Below are 14,711 nucleotides of genomic sequence, written 5' to 3'. Positions count from 1 at the left end.
CATCACTGGTTGCCGCATTTCTGTATGTGTTTAGATACCATATATGATAACCAAGAAGTTGGTTGCCGAGCCGCAACGCAAAGCACCAGTAAAAGGGTCAGTTACGTCTACGAAGAAGGCCGCAATTAAATAGAGGCAACCATGGAGTAGCTTGCTTGTTTGGTTTCTAGTACTGTTCCCAGCCGCTTGGGGGCTAGACAGCCACCTCGGCGGTTGAGTAGTCTGCTGTATCCTCCACCTACACCTAACCCTGGACCTTGAAAGTTCGCCCACTTGCCGTCTTTTTTCCCTTTTCCTCGTTCTCTGGACGAGCTCGTCGAAGAACTATACTGATTAGCTTCACTAGGCCCTATCCTTTTGGAAAATAACGGCATACCTTGCAGGAAGTCTGCGGTTCTCCGTCTCATACGCGAGTGGATATATGCCTGCAGTCCATTAGCACACGAAAATACGAGGCTTCCAAGCGTGAGGAGAGCAAGTCGTACGTACCTTGGAGGCTTTAATGTGGTAGTGGAAGTAGTCGCGGAATGTTTGGATGTGCGAGATGACATCGGGCATCCGCTGAGGGGTCAGATGACGAGGGAACAAGACTGGAGCTGTTAGTGTAGTTCGTGGAAGATTGAGAGGAGTCGAGCTTACCGAATGTCACATATCCGACCTCTCCGCTGGTGCTGGTCTGCACACCTGGCACACCCTGCAGCTCCAGGGGAGGGTCGTTCCTGAACAGCACCTGGGGCGCATTCTGGATAGCTCTCCGACGAGCGTCGACGAACTCCTGGATAAAGACCTTACCGAATATGCGGTCTGTCTCCTCGCGGAAAACGGTGCTGAAGATGACTGTTACACGATCGTGGCTGGCCTTGACGTAGATAGCTTCCTCCTCGCGGTAATGGATGGCCATGACGTCTCCACCTTCTCGGACGCCCTGAGGTGCTTCTTCGGATGTGTACTGGGAAGCGGCCTCCTTGAGCTTGTAGTATTCCTCGTAGGCATGCTCGAAGGGTGCAGCCATGGCGTTTCGCTTCATCAGGGAGATCTTCTTGATCAATTCATCTCGCTCCTCTACATGACCAGTCAGTGCCGCACGCTCATCTTGATGGGGTTGCTGCTTTCTTACCCTTTTCTGCGGGCAGGCTCTCCAGATCTACCAAGATGGAAAAGTCATACCCAATCTCGGGCGGAATGACATACTGGTCGTACTCGCGCTGCAGCACTTGCTCTGCACCGTACTGGACCAGCTCCTTGAAGCATCGGATGTTTATAGAAACTACAATCTTGGTCTTGGTCTCGGGGGTGGAGATGTGGAAGGTGACGCCGTCGAAGTCGGATACAGTCTGGTCGATGGATGCGGGCGGTGCTCTAGAGCCGGGTTAGGGGGACATGCGACAGACCGATTGGACACAATGCACGGTCAGGCTTACCCAGAGAACCTCTCCGTCAAAACGGACTGGATCAGGACGTTTTGGTAGTCCAGCAGAAGCATCTTGATGGCGGGTCTGTAAGCAAGCTCCTAAGTGCTGGGGGAGGATGGATGGGGAGGTGGTGGTAGCGACGGCGACAGAGACGATGTCGTCGTCTTGCAGCAGCCAAGGGTAGCAGCTGGATTGGCCTGAGTGCTGGGTGCTGAGAGCTTAGTGGGGCAGAGCACTGTCGTCTCTGTCGGGTGGGGTTCGAACTTGGCTGCTTGGCTGCTCTGCTGAGGGTCCGTGTGTTGCGACCGATAAGGCTTTCTTATCGCAAGATTTCTGAAAAAAGTTCCAATGCGCAAACCACTCGAGACTCGACCCTCCACTTACACGCGCAGATGTTCTAGTATTGGGGATCAGCACCGTCACCATGGTCAAATCCTATCTGTAAGTCCTGCCCATCCAACCCTTCGCCTCTGGGGCTCTCCCTGACACTAGACCTCTCACGCACAGCAAATACGAGCATTCCAAATCCTTTGGTCTCGTTACCTCGTCCACCTCCAACATATTATGGACGCCGAGTGGTCGCTCCAACACTAGCGCCGGTCAGGCCGTCGCGGCTGCGAACGAGGAGGTCCTCACATGGGATATCAAGAAGGGCGAGCTCCTGAGCCGCTGGCGGGACGAGAACTGCTCCGCACAGGTCACGGCCATTGCGCAAAGCAAAACCGACAAGGACTTATACGCTGTCGGCTACGACGACGGCAGCATTCGCCTATGGGACAGCAAAATCTCCACCGTCATTGTCAGCTTCAACGGCCACCGATCCGCCATTACCATTCTTGCCTTCGACAAGTCGGGAGTACGACTGGCCAGTGGTTCGAGAGATACAGATGTCATCATCTGGGATCTGGTTGCCGAAGTAGGTCAATTCAAGCTTCGAGGGCATAAGGATCAAGTCACAGGCCTCCAGTTTGTGGAGCCGCAGTCCGAGGTCGAGGGCCAAGATGCGGACCAGGCAATGGTCCTCGACGGTTCGTCCGGAGCTACAGACGGATTCCTGGTCACCATCGGGAAGGATGCCTTGATCAAGCTTTGGGATTTGTCGACACAGCACTGCATCGAAACACATATTGCCCAAACGAACGGCGAGTGCTGGGCGCTGGGCCTCTCTCCAGACTACAGTGGCTGCATTACAGCCGGCAACTCCGGCGAATTGAAGGTCTGGGCTTTGGATGCGGCCGGGTTAGCAGCTACCCAGCAGCAAGTCGACGCCCCCAAAACATCCAGTTCCTCCATGACAGGGGCACCCTATTCCGAAATGGAAAAGACAAAGCTACCGAGATCATCTTCCACCCCCGTCGCGACTACTTCGCCGTCCACGGACCCGAGAAGGCGGTGGAGATATGGAGAATACGGTCGGAGGCGGAGATAAAGAAGAGCCTGGCCCGAAAGAAGAAGAGAAGAAGAGAGAAGCTGGCAGCAAAGACCGGTGCTCAGGACGAGGAGATGGAGATGGACGGCGAGGAAGAAGATGTCAGCAAGGCTTCGGTAACAGAGGCTTTTGCACAGCATCTTATTGTCCGAACAGGCGGCAAAGTGAGATCCGTCGACTGGGCCGACAACCACGGGCAGAAGGGGCTTCAATTACTGATTGGCACCACCAATAACCAATTGGAGTTATTCAACATTGCGATCAAGGAAAAGAGCTCTAAAAAGGGGAGGAGGCGACACCCGAATACACCAGGGCCCTCGCCGTCGAGATGCCGGGTCACCGCGCTGATATCCGTTCCTTAGACTTGAGTTCTGATGACAAGATGCTCGCCTCAGCCTCCAATGGCAGCCTCAAGGTGTGGAATGTCAAGACACAGTCCTGTATCAGGACCTTCGAATGTGGCTACGCACTCTGCTGCGCGTTTCTCCCGGGAGACAAGGTCGTAGTCGTGGGAACGAAGGAGGGAAAGCTCGAACTGTTTGACGTTGCGTCAGCGACGCTGCTCGACGAAGTCTCTGCGCATGATGGCTCCGTCTGGTCACTGCAAGTGCATCCGGATGGTCGATCGATGGTGTCGGGCAGTGCAGATAAGACGGCCAAGTTCTGGAACTTCCAGATCGTCCAAGAAGAGGTCCTCGGAACAACGCGGACGACTCCTCGCTTAAAGTTGGTCCAGTCACGCACTCTGAAAGTTTCAGACGACATTCTCAGCCTCAAGTTCTCGCCAGACGCGAAGTACCTCGCTGTGGCTCTGTTGGACAGCACGGTCAAGGTGTTCTTCACAGACTCGCTCAAGCTGTATCTTAACCTTTACGGCCACAAGCTACCCGTTTTGAACATGGACATCTCATACGACAGCAAGCTGATCGTCACTTGCTCTGCTGACAAAAACGTTCGCATCTGGGGTCTCGACTTCGGAGACTGCCACAAGGCTCTTTTTGCTCACCAGGACAGTATTCTCCAAGTTGGCTTTGTCCAACACAACCAGGACGGCAACGGCCACCATTTCTTCAGTGCCAGTAAAGACCGCACCATCAAGTACTGGGATGGCGACAAGTTCGAGCAGATTCAAAGGATCGATGGTCACCATGGCGAAATCTGGGCTCTGGCGGTCAGTCACAGTGGCAACTTCATCGTAAGTGCCAGTCACGATAAGAGCATCCGCGTCTGGAACGAGACGGACGAGCAGATCTTCCTGGAAGAGGAACGCGAAAAGGAAATCGAGGAGCTGTACGAAAGCACGCTCACGACATCTCTCGAGCGTGACCCGGACAACGAAGACGAGAACGGCGAGGTGGCAGCGGCGGGCAAGCAGACGGTGGAAACGCTCATGGCGGGAGAGCGGATCGTTGAAGCCCTGGAGCTGGGGTTTGCCGACTTGCACGTCATCAAGGACTGGGAACAAGCCAAGGAGGCCAACCCCAATGCCGCGCCGCCGCAACGCGACCCCTTTTCATGGCGCTGGGGGGCATCAGCGCCGAGGAGCATGTCATGTCGGTGCTACAGCGCATCAAAGCATCTGCACTGCATGATGCATTGCTCGTCCTTCCGTTTTCTTCGGTCGAGATGCTCTTCACCTTCCTCAACATCTTCGCCATGAGGTCGATGAACATTCCGCTGACGTGTCGGATCCTATTCTTCATGCTCAAGACCCATCACAGCCAGATAGTGTCGACGCGACTCATGAGGGTGATGCTCGATACGATACGGGCGAACCTCAGGAGGGCGCTCAAGCGACAAAAGGATGAGATGGGATACAACATTGCTGCGCTCAAGGTTGTAGGGATGCAGCTGCAGGACCAGAGCGTCAAGAGCTATGTTGATGAGACCTGGGACGAGGCTGATGAGAGTCAAAAGGTGAAGAAGCGAGCCTTTGTGCACGTGTCGTAGTAGTAGAAGAAGCAGAAGAAGAAAAGGGAGTCGAAGCCCGGGGAGTTAGCTTGGGTGGTTGCATTTACGAAGATAGAGATATATGTGTATATACCCTTTATACTTGAACGTTCGCAAGAAGGCTTGCCTTGCCCCTAAACAGCCAACACTAGATCAATACATCAATGTATGTACGGGATAGTAAGTACATACCTAGAAGGTAGCCTCTGGCTCTGCCTGTAAGTCGGCCGCTAGAGGGCGCCAGGCGCCAGCAACCCCGCCCCCGCAAAACTGGGGAACTGAAGATCCCCGGCTTTTCGTGACGAAAGCGCGCTCGAAGTAGCCGGTCAACAGCTGGGACAGGTTCTGGGGACAGACTTACCTCGGCACAACCACTCCCAGCAGACAGGAGTTGCAGGTCGTTTGCCCGACGGACGGCTTCAGTTTCCAGCTTCCAGCTTCCAGCCATGGGGCTAGCTGTCTCACCACCTGCACATCTGCATTAGGTATACTCTGGGACCGCCCTGTCATTGGGGCTTGTCCGTCCGTGTCCCGTCTGTTCTATGGGCCGCCCGTTCGTTCTCCAGCCACCAAATCAATCCATCCATCTCCAGAACATCTACAATGGCCGGTCGCGTGCGACATCCCATCGACGTCGAGGCGCTCGAGAAGTACATCCGCAAGCATGTGCCTGAGATCCAGGTCCCGCTGGACGTGAAGCAGGTAAGCAAGCCCATCCGCCCTATTTTTATTTTCATTTGGGCTTTTGTTTTCACGGCAGAACGAGCACGAAACGAAACCAGACCAAAAACAGCCGGCTGACATTGCGCTCTTCCCTCCGCCCATAGTTCGGCTTCGGCCAGTCCAACCCGACGTACCAACTCACCTCGCCCACGCGCCAGCGCTACGTCCTCCGCAAGAAGCCGCCGGGCCAGCTGCTGTCCAAGGCGGCCCACAAGGTCGAGCGCGAGCACCGGATCCTGACGGCGCTGGGACCGACCGACGTGCCGACGCCCAAGACGTACTGCCTGTGCGAGGACGCCGACGTCATCGGCACCCCCTTTTACATCATGGAGTTCCTCGACGGCCGCATCTTCGAGGACCCGGCCATGCCCGACGCGTCCTCGCCCGGAGAGCGCCGCGCCCTCTGGCGGAGCGCCGTCGACACCCTCGCCCGCCTGCACCGCGTCCGGCCCCGCGACGTCGGGCTCGAGACCTACGGCAAGAGCGACGGCTTCTACAACCGCCAGCTCGCGACCTGGCGCCAGATCTGCGAGGCGCAGGCCCGCGCCGTCGACGCCGACACCCGGAAGCCCGTAGGCCAGCTCCCGCACTTCGACGAGCTGCTGGCCTACTTCGGGGTGGCAAGGATAGCAGCGGCAGCAGCGACAACGGTCCAAGGCAGCAGACGACAAGCCAACCCCGCGACCGCGGCACCCTGATCCACGGCGACTACAAGATCGACAACCTGGTCTTCCACCGCACCGAACCGCGCGTCATCGGCATCCTGGACTGGGAGATGAGCACCGTCGGCCACCCGCTCTCGGACCTGGCCAACATCATGCACCCCTTCTACATCGCGTCGGGCGACCGCAGCGGCAACAGCGCGATGCGCCACGCGGGCTCGAGCGAGGCCTTCCTCCCGGGCCGCACCCCGGGCCTGCCGGCGCCCGCCGAGCTCATGGAGTGGTACGCGGCAACGGCGGGCTGGGACCCGCGGCCCGAGATGAACTGGGCCGTCGCCTTCAGCGTCTTCCGCCTCTCGGCCATCTGCCAGGGCATCGCGGCGCGCGTCGCCACCCGCCAGGCCAGCAGCGAGAAGGCCCGCAACCACGCCGAGGCCATGTACCCGCTGGCCGAGTTCGCCTGGAGCCTGGTCGAGAAGGAGAAGGAAGGCGGAAGCCAAACTGGCGACCGCTCTATATCATCTAAACTCTAAACTGTAATGTATATCGGCGGCGGGAACGTGTCCGCACATATTAGTGATAGGAAGCATATGAGCTCATGCATTACTTGATATTCTCTCCAAAAGGACGGGTATCTACACATAGCCAACATTTCCTCCAATGTAGTTATAACTCTTAAGCCATTTTGGCACGTTTGTATGGGAAAATTACCAATGTTCTAGATCTCTGATATACCGAGCCCAATCAAGTCACGCGACACCACTTGAGAAAATTGGCCGAGACGGAGAAAAGAAAGCCCCCTCAAGTATCCAATAGCTACGCTCAATCTGTATTACTACCTTATTGAGACTATCTCCTCGCTGTGGTGAGGGGGGAATGAAGGCACGCGTGTATATCGGTACGATATAGCCAGCTGCGCAAAACAAATAGGGGTTTGGGTGTCAGAACGAGAAAAGATGAATGTCGACGCCTGATGCAGATAAACCCCCCATTCCCCATTGTGATGAACCCCTGTCCGTGTGCAAACGATAATGCATTGCGTAAAAGCCAACCCATTGATCAAATCATTCCATGTGCGCGCGAGGGTGAGAAGACTGAAACAAAATATGACGAAGCTTTCACTTCAACGCCCTAAACTCCTAGCAGAAGGTGTATTGCATGGGAAATCAAATGCAGTCCCGAATCAGGACCATGAAAGGCTTCGTGTGCGTGTCTGGTGTGCGTCACTGCGACATAACAGCGCATAAAGGAGTCGAGAGAAGAGTACCGAGGCCCCCGTCCCAACGGATGATCGTCGTCGTTGTCGGGAGTTTGTATGGTAGGCCATAAAGGGCATGGTAAGGAATGTGGTGTGGCCTGTCTGTTTGCCGTGAGACATGACTTGGGCACAATGCAGATGTCTATTAACGTAAAAAGCATCGACGGGTACGGACGAGGACACAGGGCCGGCCCAAGTCGTCGAACACCACCGTAGCCAATCTGGGAGTTGGGAGAGGTTGCCACTCTTGCAGAGAAGGAGATATTTCTTTGTTCAAGTGCTGCCTGGACTCCAGTGCTGTCTCCAATATAACCGTTGGCTATAACTGCAGATCCCATTCTATGGCGACTGCTGAAAGGGAGGCCGGCTGTCAGGGCCTTCATCCATATCAGGGGTTTGGTATCCCCATGGTGATCGCCAATCAGCGCGTAGCGGATAAGTTCCATTATTCGAGACTTCCGTAGAGCCCCGTGGGGAAGGGTGACCTGCTACGTCGGCCCCGGGAAAGGTGAGTGGAGTGTTTAGTTCGAACGCAGGAGTATCTAGAGGCCGGGTCCTGGGCGAAGCACTCGAGAATTGCATCGAGTGCCGTCCCAAGCTGGAATTGTATTGCCTTGCAAACTGCGACACGTGTTAGAAGGGTTGCGAGTCAAAATGTCAAGATCCGATCATGGCTTACAGGTGGGTTCGGGCCTCCCGATGTAGCAGTGTAGGACATTGGCCTCGTCGAAGGCGGCGAGCCTCTGAAACTACCGTGTCGGGCCCGGGTTCTTCGGCGGCTGTCGTTAAAATCCGCCGATGGCGAACGGCGCCCTGGCGAAGTTTGCCATGTCGAACGAAAGCTCGACACGTCAGGTCGGCGGAAGTTGGGAGATTGCTCATACATCTCAGCGAAGCTATAAAGGTATCCATCAGTAAAAGTCGCTCGGGCGTGGCGGTTGTCGAGATACTTACTTAAGGCCAGCAGCCCGACCAGGATCCCCAGCGCGATTCTGGGAGCCGGGCTCACCCCGGGCTTGTCGATGCCCACCCAAAGCCTGCGGCATCCCCCCAAACCCATGTTGCTGGCGCACGATGTGCATCATGGCTTGGTGTGAGCGTGGGTGACTGTGCTGGAACTGGGGCTCGGAAGGGACCTTGTCTCTGCAGTACGGACAACTGTCGGATTCCTCGAACCATTTCTTGATGCAATGATCGCCGAAAATGTGTTTGCACTTGGGAAGTCGAAGGGGTGCCTCAAGAACACCCTCGGGGTTTTCTATGCCGAATTCGTTGTAACAAATAATGCAGGCTTAGAACTGTCAGCAACGACAACGTCGGGAACTGGAAAATCTGTAGCAACTTACTTCGTTCGCTGTCTGTCAACTCGGACACCTCGACGCTTTGCAAGGAGGCTATGGCACTCTTGGATGCCACTCGCTTACCCGACACCGTTCCCCTCAGAAGCTGCTGTGTTCGGACTCTTTCTTCCGACCCCATATATGCCTGCATGTAGCCCATACCGTTGTTGGAGACCGCTTCCAGAAACCTAAGCGTTTGTACATCGTGCTCAGGATCCGTATCTTCGTCACTGGACGGTTCTGAACTCGACGGTTGAAACCTTGGCCCTCTTGAATGTGCCGGAGATGATTGCATTGCTGGCATATCTCCCATAGGCGGCGAGGATGGCCGATGCGGTGGTAGCGGTTGCTGATGCCTCCTGTACCCCATAGCCACTCGTGCATCTGGAGATTCAGATTAGCGTTGGTTGGAACTATGACATGCAAATCTTCGCCGTCCAAAATTCGCCATAGCAGCCTACCTTCATGCGAAAACCGGGAGGCCTCGGTATTCCCGCGGAGTTGTTCGCCAGTGTCCGGCCTCGTCCGTAGTGCAGCATCCATTTCTGAGGAACTGCTGTTGCCGAATGTTTGTGTGCTGTATCCGTCAGTCAATACCCATTGGCCAGAACACCACGTTTTGTAATGAAATCCATGTGCTATCTTCACTCACCTATGGGATGCCTGCTGATTTTGTGCCATGGGTGAGAAGGGATGCAGTGCGGGCAAGCCGGTAGTACGAGGTACATGCGAGTCGGGGTTGTTTCCTTGTGTCGAGAAGCCTTGGCTGTGATGAGCAGGTGCCGAGCCTCCAATCCTGTTCAGGCTGGGGATCGTGGGCGGGTGGTGGAATGTGGGTGGTGAGTGCATCTGGCTGAGTGGGTGAGAGTGCCCACCGTAGTTCTCATGGTTGTGCATACGAGGAGGAATATGAGAAGAGGTCCCGGTACTGGGGTTTGACGCGCCAGGCGAAGGTACAGGCGGGAAACTCGGGGCGTATAGAGGGGCCGTCGTTCGAGCAAACGGCGGGTAGAGTGCTGGAGGCCAGCCAAGATGCGGCATCGTCTGCTGTTGGTGCGAATATTGGTGCTGCTGCGGTTGCGGCTGCTGCCACCAATTGCCACTGGAGGTGCTTCCGTGGACAGGATCATAATGCGGCCTCCCACTCATTCGAGAAGATGCCCCTAAGCCCTGGTTTTGGTGTTGTTGCTCTGGTGATGTTGCGGCGGCGGCGGCGGCGGCACGCATCGCCGGACACGGCGAGTGGTGCTGAGGCATCGTGTCCGACAGCAGGCGAGATGGCTCGGAAGGTGAGCGGTGCATCACGAAATCCATGGCTGAGGGATCCATGGTTGCCGCAGGACGACGCTCTCGTATATGTTGTTGGCGGAGTTGACCCACGAAACTGACGGCTTCGTTCGTGTAAGTGACTCTCGGTCCGTTTCTGATCCCCTCGTTGGCTTATACGCTCTTTTTTTAATTTCCCGGTCACCCTCTTTCTGGGTTTCCTCGAGTCTTGCTGCCCGTTGACCGCGTTTGTTTCCCCAACCAGGCTGGTATTGTGCGAATGGAAGCGAAGTGCGGACGGTAGGCGCTGCTCAACCTGCGACAGTTTTACTCGAGGCAAAGACGGGGTTTGTCGCACCACACCACCAGGTATTTGAGCAGTCGATCACGGATTGGAGGGAGGGGCTCCCCGGTCGTTTGCCAAGGCAAGGCGGGCTAATCGGCGATAAGACGTTGGGTTGCAAGCAGGCAGCGTGAACACTGGACTGGACTGGACTGGTTTGAACTTGGAACGGGACCGACAGAGGGGTAATTTGTGGCCGGCGTGCTCTCGCTTGCTTCAATGTCACAATGCTGACTTGGAATGAATCACTAGGAGCGAACGTGATGCCAGCTCGGGACCATTCATGCACCGCACAAGTCCGTGTGGGGATGCAAGGTCACGAGGATGGACAGGTCTAGGCAATACTGGGATATTGAATTCTTTCTTATTGATACCTTTGGCAGGCTGATTGTGACACAAAATGAGTGTAGAAGTGATCATAGGCAAAAGGTGAGGGAGCAACAAGATGAGATGGAGGGGGATCGACGTGGAAACCGGATCGTCCAGGCCAGGTCAAAATCACACCAAAGTGAGCGGCGGGGACGGGGCGAGGAGTGCGATGATACGATGGACAAGAGGGATCCGGAAGGGAGAGAGAAAATGAGGGAGGAGAGAGGAAGAGAGAGAGAGGGTGTGGAGAGGGGGCGAGAGAGCGAGAGAGCGAGTTAGGTTGATGGACGGGTAAGTAAGTAGGTAGGTAGGTAGGTAGGTAGATGGATGGATGGATGGATGAATGAATAGATAGGTCAATAGATTCGAGGTAGGAGAGGACGAGGGAAAGGATGGAGGTGCTTTGGATCAAGGATGGATGGAGGGGAGGGAACTCTCTGTACGTCTCCTCTCCTCTCTTCTCTTTCGCTCGCGCTCTCCCTTAGCCTTAGGTAAGTAAGTAGGTAGGTAGGTAAGGAAGAAGAGAAGTAAGTGACAGGCCGGGAGTGGTTGGCGAACTTTAGTCGCTCTGGATTACTATGCTAGGACAAGGACAAGAACAAGAACAAGGACGGATAGCCAGCCAGCCTGCGACTGAGCGGAGCGAGACGGATAGACGGAGAGAGGGCGCATCAAATGGACGGAGACCAAATAGATGAGACCATAAAACACCCAGTGGAAGTAACGTGTATCTTGGTCAAGCAAGTCTCAGTCGGGCGTATCTACCCGCAAATAAGATGTCCAGAGCCAGAGCCAGAACCAAAGCCAGAGCCAGAGAGCCACGGCCAAAGTTTGGACTGGTAGGTAGTTTGAAAAGCAGGTCGGCCCAGCAGCGTAGGCAAGAAGAGGCAGGCAGGTTAATAAGTGAGGGGTGCGAAGAGCAGGGCCAGAGCCAGAACGAAGGAGGAGAGTTCCCGGGCCTGGGCGGTAGGTCTGGGTGGGCAGAGCACCAGACGCATTTGTTGGTGTAAGAACGTCCGTCCTGTCTGGTACATTACACATTACATGCCTCCATGCATACGATAAAGTAAGTACCAGACGGCTTCCAGGTAGGTAGGTCTTGTACGTACGTACGTACATCATACAAGGATGCCGAAGGGGGGCTCTGGGCGAACAACAAGTACCTGCAGTCCATCCTCAAGGGTTTCCCAACTCAGCTTTCATGCCATGCCATCAAATGCCATGCCCTGGCCTGGCCCTGCCTCGCTACTAATCAAGCATGTAGTAGATAGGCAGTAGGCGGTAGGCGGTAGGCAGTAGGCAGTAGGCAGTAGGCAGTGATTGATCCTGGATCGGGGGCCCAGAAAGAGAGGGGAATCTGCCCTGGGGTTCTGGGTCCAGAATAAAAATGGCGGCGTTCATAACCGCCGGCAAATGGGGCACCAAACAACATACCATGGAACTTACATGTTAGGCTTTCTAGCGACTCTGGGCATAGTAGTAGGTATGCATGTACGTAAGGTGAGGTACGGTACTTGCCTTATCAGCAGCCTGCCGTAATTGCCAGTGCCAATACGGTGGAAAATAGCATGTTGAGCGGGTGGCTAAAGTCCATGCTAAATGCGTGCGCACAATCAAATGGATTCTCCTCAAAAAGACCATGGGCATGGGAATGCATGAGGTGAGCGACGAGGGGCGGGCAGCAAGCAGCAGGCAGGATCGCATCCAATGCTTGCTTTGGAGTTGGAATGCGCCCAAGAAAGTTGTTGGTCTTTTTTTTTAACTGGGCTCCTCCCCTCGACCCCAGTGCAGTCCCAGTCTTCAGTGTCATGTCTTGAGTTTTTAGTCTCGTGCGTCGGTTTCGAGCCCAGCCCATCACCGAGCGGTAATGATGCGCAAATGAGAAGATATGGAGGCGTTTGGAGGGACAGCACAAGCAGGAATAAATAGATAATAAAAAAATCCCCTGAATGGTCCGTCATACTCGTCTCGGGCCAATGCAACGGAAACCCATGTGACAACGAAGAAAAAAAAAGAAGTGGGAGATAAGAGGCCAAACACACTTGTGGCTGCTGGCTCTTTTGCTCCACGGACCCCTCGTCTGGCCTCAGGTCACAGGTGGTTTGGTTTGTTTGGTGCATGATACGATAGGTACGGGTACTGCCAATGTCTTGTGTGCCTGGCCCAAACCACCACCAGCCCAGCAGCCAGAGACAGATATAATTGCATGGCGACATGTATAACGCAGCAGCGGCAGCATCAACAGCAGCATCCGGCTTGCTTGCTTCATCGCCATGGTCAAAAGGACTTCTCTCCCCCGTTTAGGCGCATTTGGAGGGTGCACTTTGTCATTGGCTCGCCGGCTACCCTCACGTTTAGGTCTTGCAACAAAAGAAGCGGGATGGGATGCCCTTGTCAACTACATACCTACCTAATGGGCAAGCACGAAAAAAGTGGTCTTCGGTCTGGTAATCCGCATAAGCTTGCAACAGGTCGCATCGACGTCCATGACACAGCAGCCGGCCGGATTCAGTTCAGACCTAGTGGTGGCCATGCTTTTCCACCATCTTTCTGTGACCTGGGCCGGGCTCCTTTATTCAGCCGCCCAAGGCGCACACGGGAATCCAGAGTGCTGAATCCCAGGGTAGGCTGCATGCAGTTGATGGGAAACGGTGGGGGGGCCAGGGTTCGAAAAAGGGAAGAGTTGAGAAATGAAGCTGCGTCGTCCCGGGTTCGTCATCCTGAACCACGAAACGCTTCATCTTGATGACCCAGTCGTAGGACGGTCAGGTCGTATATGAGCCGGTCCGGTCATTTCAATTTCAGGCTCGCCCAGCTAGCTACCTCGAGGTCACTTGCCTCTCATTTCAGGACGGCTTGGCCAGGAACGAACGAGCAAGCAAGAGAAAGAAGTGCATATAGCCACGCACGTAGTAAGTTAGTAGTAGTAGCAGTACGTGGATGTGTTCAGCTCAACGGCCCAGTCTGGGAAGCCCCCAGCTCGCAGCAAATTGAGCGAATTGGCCCAACATGGGCATCGGAAACCTCACCACCGCACCACCGCACCACCGCACCACCGCACCACCTTGCCGCCACCACCAAATCCAAATAGCCAGGAGAGTAATGTGCCCCGGGCGGCGGCCACTGAGCTGGTCGCTCGCCTATCGGCCACCACAGGATAGGCATGTAGGTAGGTAGCCCAAATTTCCCATTAGATCTGACTCATTTCTCATGCGACTTGTCGCTTTCTTTCCTTCTTTTTCTCCTCTACGTGACAATACTTACTTGGCAGCCTGTCTCTGCCACTGCTATGCTACGCTACACTACACTACACTACGCGCCCCTGCTTCTGGACCGGACTCACCGGTTTGCATTGGCTCGACTGCTGAGACCGACCGACCAACCGACTGACTGGGTTGACTGTATGTACTGTGTGTTGTGTAGGTAGGTATGTAGGGTGAGTGGTTTCCACCAGATATATTTGTAAGGGAGTCCGAGTCCGGAAGCAGGCATCGGATCAGAATCAGGTAGGCGATATGAAGCCGCGACTATTGACTCTCAACTTCCGAGTCAGAGTCAAGCCAGCAGCGAGCGAGGAAGGACATCTGGACATGCGTGCGCAGGCACGCTCTCATTCGACTTCGGGCCCTACCCGACAAGGCAGAGCGAGCCGGGGCTGCTTGAATCTTGATGCAGCCGGGCAAATGTAAAAATGATGCCTAGCTGACTGGGCCGTCTGTGATTTCTGTGACTCCGTGGCACCTTGACGGCTTCTGCTTTGCTTTGACGTTGCGTTACGACTACGCCTCGTAGTAAACCGTGTTTCGTTCCAGGCCAGCGAAACTGACGAAACTTGGCATCTGGGAAACTATTGGGGAGGGGGGGGGGGGTGTTCGTCTTTACCTCTTGTGTACAAGTTCTCAGCATCATGGGACTCATTCTTTTTCCCACCCCACCAACTGACAAAGCTGAGTGCCAGC

At 55.2% G+C, this 14,711-nt stretch overlaps 5 protein-coding genes across 5 annotated transcripts; 2 read left to right on the top strand and 3 right to left on the bottom strand.

Annotated features, from left to right (window-relative positions):
- Positions 1–244: 244 nt before the first annotated feature.
- Positions 245–1,483, bottom strand: PG997_004136 (P34-Arc-domain-containing protein; the record flags this gene model as incomplete). The annotated part of the gene is made up of 6 exons (XM_066808451.1): positions 245–324; positions 377–425; positions 490–590; positions 640–1,062; positions 1,118–1,359; positions 1,422–1,483. The coding sequence occupies 6 exons, from the start codon at positions 1,481–1,483 to the stop codon at positions 245–247; spliced, it is 957 nt and encodes a 318-aa protein (XP_066672069.1).
- A 353-nt stretch (positions 1,484–1,836) lies between these two features.
- PG997_004135 (WD40 repeat-like protein) lies at positions 1,837–4,791 on the top strand (the record flags this gene model as incomplete). Its single annotated transcript, XM_066808450.1, has 5 exons — positions 1,837–1,853; positions 1,920–2,628; positions 2,697–3,085; positions 3,154–4,338; positions 4,377–4,791. 5 exons carry the CDS (start codon positions 1,837–1,839, stop codon positions 4,789–4,791), a joined length of 2,715 nt encoding a protein of 904 aa, XP_066672068.1.
- Positions 4,792–4,983: 192 nt separating this feature from the next.
- PG997_004134 (uncharacterized protein) lies at positions 4,984–5,239 on the bottom strand (the record flags this gene model as incomplete). Its single annotated transcript, XM_066808449.1, has 2 exons — positions 4,984–5,124; positions 5,153–5,239. The coding sequence occupies 2 exons, from the start codon at positions 5,237–5,239 to the stop codon at positions 4,984–4,986; spliced, it is 228 nt and encodes a 75-aa protein (XP_066672067.1).
- Positions 5,240–5,394: 155 nt separating this feature from the next.
- PG997_004133 (acyl-CoA dehydrogenase family member 11) lies at positions 5,395–6,709 on the top strand (the record flags this gene model as incomplete). The annotated part of the gene is made up of 3 exons (XM_066808448.1): positions 5,395–5,493; positions 5,619–6,086; positions 6,176–6,709. The coding sequence occupies 3 exons, from the start codon at positions 5,395–5,397 to the stop codon at positions 6,707–6,709; spliced, it is 1,101 nt and encodes a 366-aa protein (XP_066672066.1).
- A 1,064-nt stretch (positions 6,710–7,773) lies between these two features.
- On the bottom strand, positions 7,774–10,103 carry PG997_004132 (E3 ubiquitin-protein ligase RDUF2; the record flags this gene model as incomplete). Its single annotated transcript, XM_066808447.1, has 6 exons — positions 7,774–8,055; positions 8,114–8,330; positions 8,389–8,692; positions 8,781–8,962; positions 9,006–9,158; positions 9,427–10,103. 6 exons carry the CDS (start codon positions 10,101–10,103, stop codon positions 7,774–7,776), a joined length of 1,815 nt encoding a protein of 604 aa, XP_066672065.1.
- Between the last annotated feature and the right edge of the window lie 4,608 nt (positions 10,104–14,711).

The sequence above is a fragment of the Apiospora hydei genome, assembly GCF_038363865.1.
Source record: "Apiospora hydei strain CBS 114990 chromosome Unknown utg000004l_segment0_segment0, whole genome shotgun sequence".
Taxonomy (NCBI): domain Eukaryota; kingdom Fungi; phylum Ascomycota; class Sordariomycetes; order Amphisphaeriales; family Apiosporaceae; genus Apiospora; species Apiospora hydei.
This window is presented reverse-complemented; position numbering and strand designations above follow the sequence as displayed.